The 1,789-nt window shown below is 42.4% G+C and overlaps 1 protein-coding gene across 1 annotated transcript; it reads right to left on the bottom strand.

Moving 5' to 3' along the window:
* Nucleotides 1-537: 537 nt before the first annotated feature.
* Nucleotides 538-1,543, bottom strand: LOC104949625 (hepatocyte growth factor receptor-like; the record flags this gene model as incomplete). Its single annotated transcript, XM_010776007.1, has 2 exons — nucleotides 538-653; nucleotides 1,379-1,543. Coding segments are annotated over 2 exons (281 nt in total), but the record flags the coding sequence as incomplete, so codon positions are not given.
* Nucleotides 1,544-1,789: the final 246 nt, after the last annotated feature.

Below are 1,789 nucleotides of genomic sequence, written 5' to 3'. Positions count from 1 at the left end.
AAGGCTATATGTTTTCACACGGGTGTCTCGGGAGCATTTCCCCGTGCTGTTGTTTCTCCGTCATCTCAGACAATGACCATGGTGTCTTCAAAAATACTGGTCGTTTTCCAGATGTTGTCAGAAACATGCAGTCAATAGTGGAGTCAAAACAATTAATACTGGGAAAACGTTAAACCTCGACAAATCGAAAATACAGCTTTTGAGTTTGATGATCAAAATAGAAATTTCATTTTGATCAGTTTTTGATTTAGAAACAAAATCATGAGATTTGGACGAAGTTTGGATGAGGTTACTATATCCAGCAGTATGTCACTGTCAAAAAGTCACGGACAGTAATTTATAACCTTCTTGAGTTCTGGAAAAAGTTGCTCAAAAAGGTTCATGAGATCAATTTTTTGAGTTTTTGAGCTCCACAGTTTATACATTGAGACTGACCCACAACACTGCAGACGGGTCTCTCTTTGCTTCCCCATAACCTTAACTCAGATTGTGCAACCATTGTAACCCCTGATAGAGAACTCATTATGGGATATGAACCCCTCGTGGCACTCACCACATGGAAGACCTCCGCATCCGGCCCGGTGCTGAGGATCATCTGAGGCTGGAGGCCGGACTGCAGGAAGAAACCGTGAGCCGACACGGTGCAGCCTCCACTACAGAGAGAAGAGAGAGGACGTTAGCTGGTGTTAGCGTTAGCATCAGCCGGAGACACAGTAGATCCCCACTGGGAGCGACCTGCTGTTGGCGTTAGCAGTTAAGCTACTTGTCACCTCCTACTCATTTCCTTCCTGTGAAGCTTTAATCTGTCTCGCCTCATCTACAGACTTTCCCACAACCCCCCTTGGCTTTCTCTCTCTGTTGTACCTCTTAGTAACTCAGATTTACAGTTTGACAAATAGTGATATCCAAACCATTTGTGCAAAGGTTCTCAACATCTTAGCGCTAGCCACCACTAAGATGTTGAGAACGCTACTTCACTTCTTCAATATGTGGTGCACTTATATTTAAACTCCTGCTAGTTATTTTTTCTTCCTTGGATGTGTACGTATTAGACTTTTAATTGTACAGGTGGTTGCCTGTATTATTAATATGAAACCCTAACCCTAACTTTTCTACCGTCATCCGACCTCTACTTCATTCCTTTCCATTGGTTCCACTTCATTTTTTATTAGACTGCTTCTCATCTTTTATACTTTGAATGTGTACTTATGAGATGTTTTTATGTTAATAATGTGTGGTTGCCACTTTACTTAATACGGTTGTATTTGTATCTTTACTGGAACTATATCTTTGCGGAATCAACGTACATCTCCCCTCTGACTCTGAATACAACGTGAAGACTGCAAACCCCATTCTTGGTTTGAAATAAGTCTCTAACCTGACGAAGGAGCGTGAGGGCTGGATGCTGTTGATGATGGGGTCTTGGTTGTAGGTGAACCGCACCGGCGCGTGAAGCTCCACCGAATCCACCGTCAGCTTCACGGGTTGTTCGGAGAGAACGGCGTGTGGAGGCGTCTTACAGGTCAGCATGGGGGAGGACAAGCTGAGGGCGGGGGTTAGGACGAGGGTTAACACATGACATGTTTTGTTATGTTTTAGTGCAATGACATTTACCCCTGTTTTTTTGCATTTGTCTTAAACCTAGCCAAGTAGTATCGTAACATTTACTTACTTACTATGTTATGTAGCTTCCTTATTTTACCCTTAATCCCAACTTTTCCTTTGCTAACCAAATGTCACATTCTTAAAGTTACGTTTACCAAGTGTTTTGTAAATGAAAAGCAAAATG

Source organism: Notothenia coriiceps, unplaced genomic scaffold, assembly GCF_000735185.1.
Source record: "Notothenia coriiceps isolate Sejong01 unplaced genomic scaffold, NC01 NC01_scaffold00016656, whole genome shotgun sequence".
NCBI classification, from domain to species: Eukaryota; Metazoa; Chordata; class Actinopteri; order Perciformes; family Nototheniidae; genus Notothenia; species Notothenia coriiceps.
Note: the sequence above shows the minus strand (reverse complement) of the source record. Positions and strands in the feature narration are given on the sequence as shown.